The sequence below is a fragment of the Mytilus trossulus genome, chromosome 2, assembly GCF_036588685.1.
Source record: "Mytilus trossulus isolate FHL-02 chromosome 2, PNRI_Mtr1.1.1.hap1, whole genome shotgun sequence".
Classification (NCBI taxonomy): Eukaryota; Metazoa; Mollusca; class Bivalvia; order Mytilida; family Mytilidae; genus Mytilus; species Mytilus trossulus.
The window spans coordinates 9,671,925-9,689,284 of record NC_086374.1 but is presented as its reverse complement, the minus strand read 5'-3'; the positions used below and the strand labels follow the sequence as shown (position 1 = coordinate 9,689,284).

General features: G+C 31.7%; 1 protein-coding gene across 1 annotated transcript in view; it reads left to right on the top strand.

The window, feature by feature from the left end:
* Positions 1-11,528: 11,528 nt before the first annotated feature.
* Positions 11,529-17,360, top strand: part of LOC134704827 (uncharacterized) — a 101,909-nt gene continuing 96,077 nt past the window's right edge. Inside the window, exons 1-2 of the mRNA XM_063563608.1 lie at positions 11,529-11,580; positions 12,094-12,198. Of these exons, the coding sequence (XP_063419678.1) occupies positions 11,529-11,580; positions 12,094-12,198 (157 nt within the window). The remainder of the gene's footprint in view (positions 11,581-12,093; positions 12,199-17,360) is intronic.

The following is a 17,360-nucleotide window of genomic DNA, read 5'->3' as shown; positions in this document are numbered from 1 at the left end:
TGTCCAGGATATTCATTTTCTAAATACACTTGTCCTCATCTGAGAAAATGAAATGATCGTCCCTAGTGATTTTTGAGTTAAACAGCCAATTTGATATTTTCTGTCATTATGGTTAACTAAAAAATTTGCAACAAATCTATCTTTATCTTCTATATACCATGCGAACTTACGAGCTGAATTGTGTTGTCCTGGCTTGAAAGAGAATGAATAAATCTTCAGCAGAATTTCCTGAAATTCATGTCCGTCTTGTATTGCTGTAAAACTGATCTGTAAGAAATAGGAGTGCATATATAGGTCTATTACAGATGTCACGAACCTTCGATTCTAAATTAAAGCTTTCCACAATGTCTGATTTAAAAAAAAAGGCAAAAAAAAAGGAACGGAATAAATGAAAAGAAAAAATGATGATTGATTTTTAGTGGGATTTTTTTTTTGCCACTTTAGCACTATGGACCATATTATAGCGGTAAGTTTTTCCAGGGGAAGGAAGCCGGATGGCCCGTGGAGAATCACCGACTTATGCTAAAGTTAATCAAACTTGCGCAGTCTCTTCCAATTTTCGGCTGGAAAATCAAAGAAAACATTATCAATCTTTTGAGTTTAGCAAATTGCAACTGGTTATTACAGTGTGTTTTGTAGTGAGCTTTGACACCATAGTCCCGCAGGTTACGAAATGGAGTGAGCGATTACAAACATATTTTACCTAGCCACTTTTGTTATGTGCCTATCCAAAAAGTAGGAGCCTGTAGTTCGGTGCATAGTTGTCGTTTGTTAATGTCCGTCATCTTTGTAACGTTTATCGTACTAAATTGTTGTGTTATGAATTATGCCGTTTGTGTTTATTTTTGATTGCATTGTGTTTATAGTATTTTTCTAGTTCAAGGCCATACAGTTGATTATAATTCAATTTGGTTACATCCACTTCATATGAACTTTTGTAAATTTCATTGGAAATCATACCGCATCTTCTTATTTAATAATAATGACATTTCAGTGATTTTACATTTCAGTGATGAAGGTAGGCAACGGTCACAGGACATATGTCCACCTTTTTCTCCGAGTGTCATGAAGACATTTGAAAATTAACTTTGCCCCCCCCCCCCCCCTGAAATAAAAATAAATAAAACTGCAAAAAAATGAAATTCACCTGAAGCTCCTGAGACAGTGATACAAAACTTGATTGCAAAGCTTACAGAACTATGCAAGATGAGAGATTTTTCCTTCATTGTTCGATGATCGACCATCTTTCTACTGACTGTATAGTGGATTGATATGATATATTACATTAACTTGGCACGAGAGAGAGGGGAAATAGAGGCGAAGTACTCATCAAAAAAACAAAACTTAATAGATAAATAGAAAATAAGTTTAAGCTTCAAGATGAACGAAAAAAAACATGACTATTGTACGTACCTTGGCATTGGTTTGAAAACTATCTAGTTCTCCAATAACGGAATCCGATTTAAAATGATAAAGGTATTCATAACCGCTTCGAAATTTTATAAAATTTCCATAAGTCTGAGTGAACAATAAACAGAGGAAAATAGACCGAAAACGATCCATCGTCTCCTCTTCAAATGTCTCTGAATGATTTGGTACGGTTCCGAGAAACTACTTATTAAATTCAATATAAGTAACAGGAAGGTCACTTTTAAAGTAAATGAACCATTATAAATCTATGTTCTGTACCCAGACATTTAAATATCTACACCAGTGTATATAAAGTGCGAATCCAGCTAGTTCATTTTTACTGTTATATGCGGGTATGTCTATTGTAGAATAAAGGATCATGGGAAAACTGTATTTGTTTACGTTTTGAAAATATCAAGTTAAGTGATTTTAAAGTAAGTTTTAACATATTTTCATTGTGATATGTCTTTATAATATACAAACATAGCATTAAAGTTCAAATAAGTGTTATAAAAGCATCATAATATAGCATATCGATTATTGAAAGCGATCCATTTTAACTATAGATGCGATGAATTATCACTGTTAGTGCAGTCATTATTAATGTAGAATTTTCAAAGATGCGAGGAATTTTTATTGTAGAATTATGTGATAAATGCACTTGCAACAACGAAAAAACTTAGTTGATGACTTTAGGATTTATGATACATGTATTTTCAAATTGAAATACAAACTCCTCATTCATTCTTCGTCAAATATAGAGCTTTTCAAACGTGTAAGAAAAGCGATTCTCAAAATGTCATATTGTATTATTCAGATAAAGTTTCTCCTTGATTTTAACTTAATATATAGGGAATCACTGGAGCGTGACAGCAACCGGCCTTCTTAGGCAGTCAGTGGGCCCCTATTATAAAAAATTCTAGATCCGCGAATGGATACTACCGCAGAGGTAAAACCATGCACATTTGGGTTATTGTACACGAAATGCATGCTACAATTCATTTTGGTTGATTTTAGACCCTTTGGAACTCTATGTGGGCTATTTCAGAAACTAGGCAAAAATCCCCAAACTAGATACACGGTTAGATTCAGCATGTCAACGAATCCCAAATATCTATATTAAAGGACTTTTGTCTATAACTTTGGACCCCACAACATTGAAAAAGGGACCAAAAATATAAAAAAAATGCATACACCGGATACATTTGTTATTGAAGGCATGACTGTAACAATAGGATAAATATACCAAAAAATCTTATTCTGGGGTCTCATTGAGGGGTTCTGATCCCGGATCCCGCTTACTGTTTTGGTAGATTCCCGTTATCCGCTTATTGTTTTGTCAGATTCCCGTATCCCGCTTATACTATGCAGTTCTATTTTTTTTGTAATTATCCGTGTCCCTCTAGACTTCATTTCCCGTTTTTCACGACACAATCATTTGACTTTCACCTGTCACGCTTGCAAAAAATCGGCAATCCGGCGTCACGCTTATACCCAAATGCGACCCACTATTTTACTCTATTCTGACTCATATTAAGCCCATTATAAATATATTAAAAAAGTAGCGTGGATTTTTTTATCCCTTTTTATCCCGTCTCGTTTCGTTTTTGAGCCATATATAGATATCGTATGTGACAATGAGACAACTCTCCATCCGAGTCACAATTTATAAAAGTAGACCATTATACGTCAAAATACGGTCTTCAACATGGAGTCTTGGCTCACACCGAATAGTAAGCTATAAAGGGCTCCAGTGTAAAACCTTTTAAACGGGAAAAACAAAGGTGCAATCTATATCAAGATGTACGTAATTAGTGGTGAAGTGTCATGGAAATGGATAAAAAAAAATAAGGATAAAGATCCCTATACGCTTTATAAGAAACTAAATGGAATACATTTGAAATACATGTTATTTCTATTGAATTTATTAGAGTGTTTTAAAACCGAACTTTCCTCCGTAAGTTAAATTTTATCAAATCTTTCTCTTACTTTATCTATTGTTTGAGCAAGTCGGCTAAATTAAGGCTTTACAGCTAATTTCCTAATGCATGTAAAGCAAAACTTTAGTTGGCTTGCTTGCTTTGTTTGTATAACTGTTTATACAAACTTTGTAAATAAGATTGACATTTTTAAACAATATGAATAGGCATAGTTTAACCTGTATTTTTAATATTTGAATTAAATTGGGTGTTATCATAATGATTATCCAATAATAAAAAAAGCAAGCAAGTCAACTAAAGTCTTGCTCTACATGCTTAAAGAAATGAGCTGCAAAAGATAAAAAATAAATAATTATACAGTGAAAATGCACCGCATATACAATAATAATGATTCGCTCCACAGTAAAAATGAAAGAATAGTATCATTATTCGACAGTAAACATGACTAGCATTACGAAATCATCGTTGTGGAATTAAGTTAAATATGAAGAAATTGAATGACAAAACATATTCTACGTGATACAACTTTAATAATTGTATTAAAATGAATATTTTTTACTGCAACAACATCTTTTTTGTTAGTTATAAAGCACCTGCACGATCTGTTCGTGAAATGTCCTAAATATTCACCTATTTTGGTATATATTTCACAGCTGGATGGCTTTAGGCGCGATAAAACCCCTCTCGCATCAAATACTTTGTTTTATTAGTATTATGTATTTCTGAACACATACATGTTAACTAATTTTCTTCATTTTCTTCAAAAATTAAAAAAAGTTCGTCTGTTTATTTATCATTCTACATTAGACATTTATGGCATATACAGTAAAAATGATATTTTAGGATCCGCACTTAACATACACTGTACACACCATATATATACAACTAAATATTTTGTACCTTTAATGAAATTATCAAAACTATTTACTGAAAGTATCAGACTGGAGTTTAAATCTAATATGTATATTTGTGGCAGTTAGTCATTAAAATATATGTAATGAGAAAGCATACAAGTATGCAATGTTTAAGATATTTGTATTTACATTTATATTAAATTATCATTTTTCGTGAGAAAACAAATTTTTGTTTATGTCCTGCGACGGGAAAACATATCGCTTCGTTTTTGTGATTCGCTAATTCGTTGAATCGTACTAATTTTTTTCGCCAGAACTAACATTAAAACATATTTTTTTATACAGAATAAGTGAAAAGTTGAATCTGAGAAATAAAAAAATATTCTCATTTTCACAACGATCCTTTCAATTTTCATATTTCTTTTTCCTTTTTTTTTTTTTTTTTTTTTTTAACTTTTTTTTAAAAAAAAATTCTTCAATTATGTACGTGAAACTTATACAGGTCTTAAATATTGAACACATTTTGTCTTCTTGAACAAATTTTGAAATGAACACATGTACCCGAAATACAAATTTTTTATTTATTTTTTTTTATTAAATTTTCTTGATGGACAAACAGAAAATACCATGAAATCATTTGTTATATTACATTAAGAAAAAATCTTACTTGGTATTACTACATCTAAAAAATACACATTATGTACAACTTGCCAAAAAGTCAACAATGCTGTCAGAGTTATGCTTGAAAGGAGAATTTACGTATACTTAAACCTTCTTTCTGTTTTAAACAATTCAGAACGGTATATTAGGGTTTTTTTTCTCTTCTTTATAAAGATAATTTTTACAGATTTAAGGTAAGCCTTAATTTTATATTCAAACGCGATTTTTAACTTTATAAAGTGTTACAACAGTGGGGATTACGATCGAGATTGAAAGGGTTAGGTGGATATTTCATATTATAGTGGCACCAATGCATGTAGCTGTCCAAAGTCGTCGAACCCGTCAGTGATAGCCTTATGTTACATCTGGATGATCGTCTGGCTATCATTTTGTGTTTTTTTCTCTTCAAGATAGCTCGTTGATAGTTGCTGTAGTTTATTCATTCATTTTATTTTTAGCACACCAGATCGTCGGTTAGTATCTTTTATTTCCTTATCATATATATCCGCCTTCCGTTATATTTTTAGACATCTGTTACATCTTTTGATTTTGCCTTTTGATTTTTGATTTTCCTTTTTGAATTTTCCTCGGAGTTCAGTATTTTTGTGTTTTTCTTTTTACACCACAGTCCCTAGTACCTATTATTTGAAACATGAAGAAATGTCTGTATAAAGTAGTACATTGTATGTTGGATAGATACCGGTCTGCTATTGATATGTTGCCTTCAGATTATTTTGGTTGCCTATGTCGCGTTTTTTCATTGACATACATACATGTATTCTCAACAATTCCTTTATTCATAATTATTGTAACTGAAAGATATTTTCTATACTTTGTGAAATGTTAATTTGATTTTCTGGCTGTTTTAAACCTTATTTTATACGTCTTCGATAATAGTAATTCCAACCCTGTCTCTTCTAATCAGAAGCCGTATAGGATTCTATCTCAAAAACCATCTTTGGTTGGTTGTGGGTTTTTTTTAGGGGAGAGGCGTAAATGTAAACTATTAAAGGTAAAATGAAAACAAATATTTGCAGTCTTGTTATCTTAAGTATCGTTAAGAAATGGCAGGAGTTATAACATATTAGATGTAATACAAAATATGAATAAGCCAAGTGTCCTATATACAAAACATTTCTGTTTTCGTGACTAGGGTTAATAAATACAAATAAAAAACTATTATTGCCTTATTAGTTTATAATTGTTTATTTTGTTTATAAAGTTATAAATAAATTAATAACAATGTAATTAATCTGCTCTGCACAAAGGTACCTTGATTTGTCAATACAGTTATCAGTTTCAGGTTATCGCTTAGTTGTCATTCCAGAGCATTGTTTCATAGCCAATTACATATAATGTATTTGGTTATGTTCATTGTTAAAGGCCGCACGATGACCTACAATCCGTGAGCCTACAATTCAAATGTTTGTCCTATAGTCTCTGGTGAATATTTTTTCTCATATTACATCTTATTTTTATATTTTGTTTAATGATCTCTGATTTAAAAACAAATATTAGTTTGTTTCAATGATTACCAACAGATAATTTTAATTGATTTTTATAAAAGATATATGACATTAAATTGAATAATTATTTAGGATGACATAGGGTAAACTAATTTCCATAACCATGATACAAAGTTGTTATTATTTAAATACAAAGTTAAATGATCATTCATTTTTTCAGACAACATTTTTAAACAGTTTGCAGATGCACTAATTATTTTAAATTTCTTTTTGCCTAAATAAATCATAGATGATTTACTAAGTTCAGATCAGAAAATAGATTTCAGTTACTGCGAGAAGACCAGTATACATATATTTGTATGTTAGCGTTTTGTTGACTTTATCAGTCAAGCAATTGCCACCCTTCTTGACATTTTATTTTATGTTTTGCTGTTTCATTACTGTCACTAGTTATGGGAATGGTTGAGTGCTAATAAACATAGTTGGCAAAGCCAGATTAAATATCCGCCTGTCCAACGTCAGCAGCATGTTGTTCTGTGGTTGTCGTTAGTTCATGTCTTTCATATTTAATCGTTTTCCATATGTCATTGATGGGTATGCGGTTATGTTCATTGTCCAAGGACGTACAGTGACCTATACTGTAAACTTCTACTCCATTTTTGTAATGACAGTAGAGAGTTGTATACGATATCCTCTTTTTATATATGTGATATGAGACGGAAGACACACATTGGACAACGAGTGATAAAGGTCGCGTAAAGCAAGGAACATGCACATGTATAAGATGAATTGTAAACTTCAATGATGCAACACACCAGTAGTTTCGATATTGTTTTACTTTTAAATTTTATCATCGGTATAAGGACATTTTGCCTGATTTATCCCTTGATATAGATTGCCGTAGCTGTGTTTCGCACAATTTTGACTTTAAATCCCCCTCAACTTTGTATTTGATTTGGCTTTACCAATGTTTTGATTCGAACTTAAGTTTCTTTCATTTAGATAGGGCAATCTAAACTTTAAAAATTACACAAAACTTAAGCAGAATGGACAGCGGACTATTGTTGTTATGTAAAAACTAGGTTTAGTATTAATATCAAATAATCAGACCCGATGGCATTGAAGCACCAATCTAGCTATTCACAACCAGAAGTGTAGCGGAATAAGTCATGTAGATTCAAACTTTTGATATACCTATCAGGCTATCTCAGTTATAAATTATCACTTGTTTAAAGAAAGATTTGATGGTTTCTTGAACTTTTTGAAATAACAAATAATCAGCAACAGATCTTTCAAATTCCTTTTCATGATCATAACAATGCTGTACACGATCTTTCACGAGCCGAAATAACCTTTTTTACAAACATTACGGTTTACCAAGTTTCTGAGAAAAAAATATCATCAAATAACTTTCTAAACAATAATATTGAATGATATTGTTTAGAAAAGTAGTGTTTGCCTTGAAATTTGAAAAAAAATTAAGTGTATTTTTCCATTTCTTTTCTTTTAAATTTTGATGAATAATCTACCTTTTATAGTTTGGAAAAATGTGTATTATGTTATTAAATAAGGTTTACTGTGTGGTCATTAATTACATTTCTATTATGTGAGTCAATGCTATTTTTTTCACCAAAACCTATATTATAAATTATTGTACAAGTTATAAGTGAATTTTTGTCAAATATTGTACAAATTGTAATTTGTACAGGCATGTTTTGTACAAATTGTAATTTGTACAAAGTCAAAATACAAATTATAATTTGTAAAATATATTTGTACAAATTATAATTTGTACAAAATGATAACTTGTACACAACATATATACGACGAGTTTTTATTCGATTCGACGTGTTGTAGAAGAAAATAAAGAATAGAATGGACTTCGGCTGTTGTCTGCTCTATGATCGGGTTGTTGTCGCTTTGACACATTCCCCATTTCCTTTCTCAGTTTTATATATTATCATGACATCACAAACTACCCCTCTACGAAACATAGTTATCATGACAAAATTCATCTCAATGTTGACATTTTCTCTACATAGCAATCATACCAAACATCATTATTCAACTGGAAATAATACCATCAGCTAAGATTTTTGTCTTTCTTTATTAATTTTAGATGCTTATGATTGTATTGGCTTTTTTTGTCCTGTGTTTATCAAGTAAGTAAACCTAGCTTATTTATTTTCAATATGTTTCACTTTTCCATCTTTAGATGCGATGTATTCAACCTTAAAGTTTGTTTGACACTCAATATATATACAACTAACATAACGATGTCCTATTTGTTAGCCGGAGTGTCGAAAAAACTACGAATCAAATAATCCAACTTTATATATATGTACAACTCATTTAGGACAAAGGCGGACAGAAAAGTTAAGGATATTGCTAACTTCTTATCTTTCTTAAGAAGTTCCTTCATGTTAGAAGCCAGTCTCATCAGAATAAAGAAACAAGTCGGCAAACATACTTATGTAATAACATGAGCAACACGACGAGTGCCAGATGTGAGCAGGATCTGCTTGTCCCTCCGGAGCACCTGAGATCACCACAGTTTTTGGTGGAGTTCGTGTTGCTCAGTTTTTAGCTTTCTATTTTATGTCTTGTGTACTATTATTTGTCTGTTTGACTTTTTCCTTTTTAGCCATGGCGTTGTCAGTTTATTTCCGATTTATGAATTTGACTGTTCCTCTTGTATTCTTCGCCCCCTCTTTTATGTAAAGTGTATACCAGTCCATTGTTTTTTTTTATACTATTGCAAGATGAAATAGTCTTAGATTGTATGTACTCTAAAAGATCTTTGGAATTTTTGGTATCCACATCTGATTCACATCACCTCCAGAATAGACACTTTCACAATAACTTTGAAGCCCGGCTTTGATTGCTGATAAAATAGATGTTTATTATATGGAAAGAGGTTTCGTGGAGCACTTGGAAGACCCAGCAATATACGGTTGTTTGTGAGGACACTTATGTAGTTGTGGTATCAAACACAGTGATGGAAGAACCAGTTCTTCATCTTTGGTTGAAATTCCAAAGGAATATAAAACAGACCTATGATTATCCAGGATAAGTGTCGTAATTCATTCACCAAGCAGTGCATGTAATGAAATTCACACACGAATTGTTTTGGGGCTTATCTGCGGGGACAACCACACATTTGTCATTGAGTAGGACTTATTTCAATCATTACTGAATTTCTGTGTCAGAGTTGAAAACGTATAAACTAGTTGTTGTGGCCATTCTATCGTTCTATTTTTCTTGAATGAGACTTAAAAAAGTGTTTGTACTTCCAATAAGCAACAGCAACAAGATATTCCTACCCTTTCTAAGCACCTATTATGACTCCTGATTTTGTATTGGTTTCGTGTTGCTTAGTCTTTAGATTTTATTTGTTGGTAGACTTGTTTGTATTATCCGCCACTATTTTTTTAAGTACAAGTTTATATTGGCCACATTTGGTTATAGGTTGTATCAATTAAGGCATTCTGAACTTTTCAATGAAATATCAATTTGCATTATATTTAATGCAGGTCATCAAGTAATACAAACCCTAACTAAATTCGAAAATATATGTACGGTATTAATGAGGAATAAACGTGTTTGATATTACAGATATTTTTTGTGCACACCATCACGGTTGGGAATATCTTAGCCAAAGTGAATCAAATTGGAACGAAGCAAAAAGTAAATGTCAGAGTCAGAATGGTATCTTTTGGAAGCCTACGGCAAACATGTGGGACTGGGTGTCAACGTTTATTAATGGGTATACTTTATATATGCTTTGTGCTTAATATGGATTTTGTTCATTTATGGCGGGGTGTTGGACCCCAAGGAGTTATGGATTTTGTTCATTTATGGGGTGTAGGATCCCAAGGAGTTGTGAAGAATATACAGGAACATGTCATCCTTTATTTTGTTTAGAGGAAAATATACTGTAACAGTCTCAATGTTTTGCTCAAGCGCTCCAGTTGCCTTTTACGATTGCATTTGAATATTCTGCAAAAAAGAAACAAATAACTTTCAAATTTAGGCAGCTTCACAAAAATAAATCATGTCACCCAAATTATTTTCCAACTATATGTGAACTTTTTGCTCTCACTCAAAATATTTTTCTATATCTAAACAATTTTGAACCGTTAAGGAAATGTGTCGGGACTCCAACCCTTCCATAACCTGGGACAGTGGTGTGACAGTACTACATAAGAACGAACTATAATAATAAGTTGAAAGGCTTTACTCATCAGATGGATACAAATAGAAAGACATATAGCAAAATTAATGAGTGGACGTGGTCGGGTACTTGTATATCTCAACTAAAAAAAGGCACTTAGTACACATCTTGGAGTACTCGAAAATACTGACAGTTAGTTTACAGCCAATAGCAACTAATGAAAAAACTAAATTAGTAATTAGTACTTATCCAACATCCATTGTATTTAGTGTAAAGACGTGATAAACATTTAGAGAAAAATATGACCTACTGCAATGCCAAGATACAGAAATCGACAGATTGTAGATCCCTGAAAGTACATACGTATATATCAACAATAAAATCTAGTTTGCCTATAATTTATTGAAAACGTGACAAAATCAATATTAATACCCATAAAACAATATTCAAAGATCTAACGACAGTATTGAATTTGTACCACCAAAATTCAAAACCAAATCTTGATATCTATGGAAGAATTTAGTAAAATTTTTAAATACATGTAGATTCTTCCACAAAAGACACCCGTTATAGCAAACACGTTTTAAAATATAAAAACCGTAAATTCGAAAGAAACACCACCATCCACAAAAGTAAAATTAGCAGTAATCAACGAAAAATCGACCCTTTCGTAGGAAATTTTTAGAATGGAGTTGCCCGTGTAAAAACTTAAATATCTATATCAAAGGACAGGACAATTATTTGCGTTTAGGTGTCAGGAAAGATTAACATGTCATTGTTTAATGAGTTATCTTCGTTAAATAAAGAATGTATTTATTGTTTATTATATTATTTATTGCAGAGCTGTCCTGATTAACACATGTCGTTATTGAATTCATAAGTTCTATCGGAAAAGTGAATTGTAGATTTCATCTTATAAATACTTGTGCGCATCATTTCTTTTCTTTTTTTCTTAATTTTTTTGTGTGCTGATAGCGAATATCATTGGATTAGTGCTCATGATCAATATGAGGAAGGTACTTGGATGTGGTCTGATGGATCAATCGTACAGACTGGAGAGGCCAAATGGTTGACAGGTAATTTAAACACAGTGTAAAAGTGAACAATGCATTTCATTTGCAAAAGTACCGTTTTTTAGAATAACATATGATGGCTTCATGACTTTTTGTATCGTTGGGTTAGATGACGAATATATTCAATTCTCCTGTTAATTAAACATATGAAGGAAGAACATGTGTGAAGGCTTTCTGTATAACAACATTCCAGCAGTGTCTGCACACGGAATACATATCTCCAAGTTGGAACGAAATTCCAGGGCTTGTATTTCCTATTATAAATTCACAAGAATGCTACTAAACCATGTGGTGAAGATGGAACCATCTCTTAGCAAATCTTGCGGACGCCACTATGAGTTGGTTGACCGTTGTGGAATATCCGTTTCACAGATGAAACGCGAGACTGGCGTACAAAATTTTCAAGTCTGATTTCTTTGATAATTTTATAAATCTGAGACTAATATGATTATACAAATTGTTTATGTTTATGTACACAAACTAATAGAAAAGCAATATATGTCTATTATATTCTAGGGCAGCCTGATAATAACGGCGGCACAGAACACTGTGTCAATGCTGATGGTATTGGCTGGAATGATGACCGATGTGACGTTAAGTTTAAGTTCGTATGCCAATGGCGTAAGTATAATAATGTTTTAAATCACAAATACAAATGATATTCTTTTTCTAACAACTGATGTCATGAAAATGTATTCGTAACTTGAAGGAATAATCAAAACTTATAATAATAAACAGCATAATACGTTTCTTAATTTTTTGAAAAATGAAATGTTTGAACTGAATACTTACATAACTAAATTTACAGCTCTTTGTGGCGGGCGGACAGTCCTCAATAGAGCATGCATGGTAATAGTGACAAATGATACAATTTACTTCAGAGGAGGTTTATTTACACGAAACCATGGCGGAGGTACATGTGAATCACCAGAACACTGTATCAATTGTCAGGATGGATTTTATGCCAATAAGGGCTCTTGTACAAGTAGGTCATTAGTCAAATAGAAAGTTACCACTAGTAATCTCGTCTTAACTTTATTACCATAATGTTGTTTCCTAGTACATCTATGAGAAGGAAGTGTACTACTCATTTTGTGTCGTATCATTGTGCATGTAAGCGGCTAATATTGAATGAGGAAAACAGTTTTTTTTCAAGAACAAAGTGTAAATATACATATTTCATTAAAATATCATTTCTTCTTTTGTTCTACAGAGGAATTAGTAATGTCCCGCTCAATTAGTTAGTCCCTTATTGTACAACTTCGATAAACGGGTTCGTGATTTTGTCGAGGCGTTTGCTGGCATTAGTATATTTTCTATTTTGAAAGGTTTTTGTCCATATATTGGACACATTCCCTGTTTCAATTATCAATTCTATAAGTCAGGTGAACTTTAGTTGTTAATTTCTGTGTCATTTTGGTCTCTTGTGGAGAGTTGCCTCATTGGCAATCATACCACATTTTCTTTTTTTATATTTTCACATCACTTGGCGTCTGTCGTCTGTTAACTTATGCAAAAATCTCCTCCTCTAAAATTGTTAATCATAATTTAGGTATTTAGCTTACAAATGTGTCTAATGACGCCGTCTGTTTATTAAAATTGAAAACACTGTAAATAATAGAACATATGGGTAAAATGCAGCTTTTGTCGATAACTTGAAAAGCGCTATGAATAGATAAAATGTGATAGGGGTATAAATGTTAAGAATGTGAGCTCTATCAACTGTCCATTTACGCCAAAACTGCCAGACAACGTCTTATAGGAGTTATTGCACTTAAATGTTAAATTTTATAAACAAATTTATGACTGTCTATTTTTCTAAAAGAATATGATAGATACAGAAATTTTGTAAAAGTCACAAGATCTATAATTAAGTCAAAATGGGTAAAATCATCAGACATCTCCTTTTTGCTTTTTAATGACGATTTTAACCAATGGTTTGCATTTTTAGTTTTATTTTGATACATACAATAGGTAGATAAAACTGGATACAGAAAAATATACTAGAAAGACAAGACTGAAAAATAAGCTATCATGGCTGAAATCTTTAGTCTATTTATAAATGGAGTTATATATTTTTTGGACATCAATTTATAATTTCTTTCTATAATTGGTGAAACTAGGGAAAATAATGAATAGGAAACTTTACTTTGTTGCCCTGAACTACAAGGTTATAATTAAAGTTGCAGTAAACTAAATATAGGAGGAAAACGTATGGTGACATATGTCATGAAGTAAAAGAATATTTTGTTTGATGAAAAGAATCATGTAGCTGAGTAATATTGTTCAAGCTTACCGGAATTGAAAAATATATATATATATTCAAGTGAACTTACGGCCATCGATTCGAAATTGATAACTTAAATTGATGTCGGACTGAAATATTTGATACACAGAATTTTGTAAAGAACAGAACTACAACGATGTTCCAAATTAAAGGTAAATTTTAACAATTTTTCAAAAGTTGTTTGCTCTATATTAATGCAATTATAAAAAAAAACATATTGTTTTTAACTTATTTCATGAATGATTGAGAAGTATTGCAGAATCAGATTCGTTATTTTGTTAAAAGTCTCAACACTTGTATAACATTATTCATTTCTATACACCTATATTATAAAAGATGTCAGTAACAAATTCGATGCTAGACAGATTATTGCTGTAAATATATGAATAAGAAGATATAGAATGTTTGCCATTGAGACAACCTTCCACCCGAGACCAACATACATAGACGTTGACAACTAAAGGTCACTGCTCCACCTTCAACAATGAGAAAAATCCATACCGCATAGTCAGCTATATATAAAAGGCGCCGAAATGATTAATGTAAAACAATTCAAACGAGAAAAATAATGAACGGAAAACAAATGTGTTATACAGCTTCCGATTTTGGACAGGTACATGCAGAATATGGCGGGGTTAATCTAGTTTGATGACGCTAAACTATCACTGCATTAAATTTCGTATAACTTCCTAATTTGATTCGTAAATAGAAAAGTTTAAAGATGTTTTAGAACTGTCATATTTCAAATATTTCATTGTGAATAATATTGTTTTGTTGTTGTTGTTGTTGTTGTTATTTTGTTGTGTTTTGTTTTTTTTATCTAAATCTATTAAAATAAGTTTTAAACTGATTTTTTTTTCTTAAATGCAAAATTAACGTTTACCCCGCCAATTTTCCTATTATTAATTTTGATGCAAAATAAAAAAGTAACAATCCAAAAATATTTCTTCTTTTCATTGTTCATCTACAGGTTAAAATGTCACTCTGGAAAAAAAATCCGTCATGTCGCTTTGGATCCATTATCGGAAAATGTTAATGTGGTCCTGGTACTGTAGAGATGACAAGATATAACATCTGACATTAAAAAGCAATTCTACATCGTCTATACATAATGCTGCTTGAGGAACAAACGATACAACATAAAAGGTTTGATTTATTGATACTTTTTAAGTCTGATTTGAATTAAAAAAAAAAGCCCAAGAAACTTGCTCAATAAAGTAGCCTCAAACATGGATGACATGACGATCGAAACTGCACCAACGATGATACAGCGTTAAGTCTAAAGGATATTTGTATGTAATATTCCAATGTATTATCAAACGAATGTACGGAATTTCCACGATTAATATTAGGCAACAGTATGTTCACAACTTTCAACCTTGTGCAGTCATACCGTGATAGGTATTCATCGCCTATCCATTCAAATTTAGATGTAATTAGAAATGCCGTGTAAGAAACCGGAATTTTTTAATTTACGTTTCGTGCTACCACTCGTGAGTCGCAAGATTCAATACCGCGATGTGGCACATATATATTTCGTATCAATTATCCAATTTGTGACGGAGACCGTAAGCGTTGTGTAGATTTTGTAAATGGACGAAAAATGAAGAATGGTTCGTTTTCGTTTTTTTTTTTAATTTTACCAATTATTTTGTATGCAGCATTTTTTAATTTAAAACAATTGCTTGATCAAAAGGATATATGATGCTATGTTGGACATTCTTTATCTTTTTGAGACTTGTTTTTAAAAATGTTTAAAATGCCTTTATTTATTTATACTACATCGTTATTTGTTACATGTTTTCGTCCATTTAGAGGTTTTTTTCAGGACAGCTAAATATTTTTTGTTAGATCACTTTAATCTTTTTTCTTCAAATTTTAACAAAATTCAGATTTCAACTTTCACATTTGTATAATAAATAATTACAAAGTAATTTCAATATATGTATAAGTATACATATTTTCCGTAATAGTTTTCTATGTATCATATAATAATACTTTATCATTCATACTCTATTTGCCATGCGGTCTCTACAATTAACGTATATGTGATTTTAAAGTTTATTGAGTTTTATGGATCATACAATTATTTAAATAGTCACCAAAGGTACCATAATTTAGTACATATGACCATCCAGTAAACTTCCGTGTCTTAATCGATTTCTCGGTATTGAAATAAAATTCAGTGAAATTGGAGTGTGTCTTTTATTAACTACAAAACTTGCTTCTAAACGTACATGCACTATAGGTATGAAATAACACAATTATTAAATGTTATTATTTATGGGATTAACTATTTTTTTACCTATCCTGACTTAAATAGCAATTTCATTTCTCCTTTGTCCAGTGTTGCAAAACATAACGAAAACAGACCTTACCAACAACTTGACGGCATATTTCATTGCGGTTTTAGGTTCAAAAATCATAAAAGTGCGAACAACTGCACTAATATTTTTGTTATCTTTACACAAAGATAAAGCATACAATTTCTCTCATATCTTTGACATTTTCACCCAAAAAATACCAAATGTGTATGTCACATTACCGAAAGGTAACAAATATTCAAAATATACTGGAGTAAAAGTAATCATTGAGCTATCGGGGGGTAATCAAATTGCACCTGCTTAATATTCGAAAATAATTGTCTGGAACTGGTAAACGAATATTTCGGTGTTTGTTTTAAACACTTAGCCTAAAAGAGATGGTTGAACTTAATAATCGTAATTGGATTTCAGCATTCTTTTGCTTTCAAGATGTTAACATGGTTTCGTATTAGAGAACAAGTAAAAAAGCCTCTCTGTTACACGAATATAAAAAAAGAAGATGTGGTATGATTGCAAATGAGACAACTATCCACAAAAGACCAAAATGACACAAACATTAACAATTATAGGTCACCGTACGGCCTTCAACAATGAGCAAAGCCCATACCGCATATAGTCAGCTATAAAAGGCCCCGATAAGACAATGTAAAACAATTCAAGCGAGAAAACTAACGGCCTTATTTATGTAAAAAAATGAACGAAAAACAAATATGTAACACATAAACAAACGACAACCACTGAATTACAAGCTCCTGACTTGGGACAGGCACATACATAAATAATGTGGCGGGATTAAACATGTAAGCGGGATCCCAACCCTCCCCCTAACCGAGGACAGTGGTATAACAGTACAACATAAGAACGAACTATAAAAATCAATTGAAAAAGGCTTAACTCATCAGATAGACAAAAAATAAAAGTGGACGTGGCCGGGTACTTATACATCCCGACACAAAAAGACACAATGAACAGATCTGAGAGTACTCGCAGTTATCTGACAGCTAGTTCAAAGCCATTAACAACTAATAAAAGAATCATGCCTCTAAGACTAAGCAATCAATCCGTACACATCCAACATACAATGGATTTAGTGTAAAGACGTCATAAACAGCCATAGAAAAACATGACCTTGTGCAATGCCAAGTTACAGGTATCGACAGATTGTAGATCCA